General features: G+C 39.2%; 1 protein-coding gene across 1 annotated transcript; it reads right to left on the reverse strand.

Moving 5' to 3' along the window:
- Window positions 1–809: 809 nt before the first annotated feature.
- LOC103509974 (nitric oxide synthase, salivary gland-like) lies at window positions 810–1,080 on the reverse strand (the record flags this gene model as incomplete). Its single annotated transcript, XM_026824154.1, has 1 exon — window positions 810–1,080. A coding segment is annotated over one exon (241 nt), but the record flags the coding sequence as incomplete, so codon positions are not given.
- Between the last annotated feature and the right edge of the window lie 235 nt (window positions 1,081–1,315).

Here is a 1,315-nt window from a genome sequence, read left to right on the forward strand (position 1 = left end):
TTTTTACCAGGAACACATTGGGTATTTTGTATTTTAAAACTTGTGTTTTTAGTCCGTCCTTCCTTTATTATTACTAATAATAAAAGGTATAGTGGACGGACTATTGTATTCGCTTCGGTGTCGTCTGTCGGTCGGTCAGTCAGTCTGTCCCCATAGAAGGACTTATCCAAACTTGGTCGACCTATATATCAATTTAAAGGTCTTTTTACCAGGAACACGAAAATGGTGGTGCAAATTTTGTCCAGAAAACCATAAAGCCAAAAATCCAAAACTCTTTTTTTGAGGGGGATTTTTTTCTCATTTTCTTACACAAATGAGCTCTAATCTTGAAATTTGTCGCGACGACCTATGAACTCAAAAAGAGAAAGTTTTAGGTAGACAAATTAGGTAGGTACATAGGTATTTCTTTAATCACGATCGAATAAACTACGGGCTAAAAAATTCCCGGAGGGACGGACCCAGCTTGATACTTTCCTTCCTCTACAGGTTAAGGAAAGTAAAAAATTAAATAGAACTCAAATTTATAACTAACCAAGTGAGATCCACTCCAAGCTTGCACACCGGAGGTTTCAAGTTCAATTCCCAGAAGAGTGTTTATTTTCGGGGCCGTTTTCAGCTCTTTCTTTGGGTACTTTGACCGACTAACTGGTGGCAATACCAGTTTGAAAATATTAATTGAAATGAAAAAGAATTGTCAAGGAGGCTCAGGTCTACCTGATAGTGAGTGACTGGTCTTAGGATCGCCGGCTAAATTAGAAGGCTATCTTTTTTAAGGCTAAATTAGAATATTTGAGTGATGTGATCCATCGAGAACTGTTGCATTCAATGTGCCGTTGCGCCTATTTTTGCGCCACTGCTGCTTGAAAAAATAAACTTACCTCACAAATATTATACCGCTTCGTATCGCACAGGTCCCGACATCCGATCTCCGTACTCATGTACCATCCGTTGAACGGAGCTGCGGTAAATTGGAGTCCGCCGCAGTCGAACATCATGCCGGATACCGCAGGTACCGCATACCACCGCAGTCCCAGCTCTTTGAACCAATCGTACCTGCGGAACGAAAAGCAAGGAGAAGTCCTTTTAGTACTTTTTCAAAATTCTTTGATTAAAATTTGGCGTTTGATTTTCAACACGAAATGTTGTTTTATGAGGATATCAGTACTTTTTTAAGCAGATTATTCTTATTATTGTATTTTTTTTTTACAATGATTAGATTACGTAATGGAAAAAAATAGAACCTGAGAGAGAGAGAGAGAGAGAGAGAGAGAGAGAGAGAGAGAGAGAGAGAGAGAGAGAGAGAGAGAGAGAGAGA

Source organism: Diaphorina citri, unplaced genomic scaffold, assembly GCF_000475195.1.
Source record: "Diaphorina citri unplaced genomic scaffold, Diaci psyllid genome assembly version 1.1 scaffold547, whole genome shotgun sequence".
NCBI lineage: Eukaryota > Metazoa > Arthropoda > Insecta > Hemiptera > Psyllidae > Diaphorina > Diaphorina citri.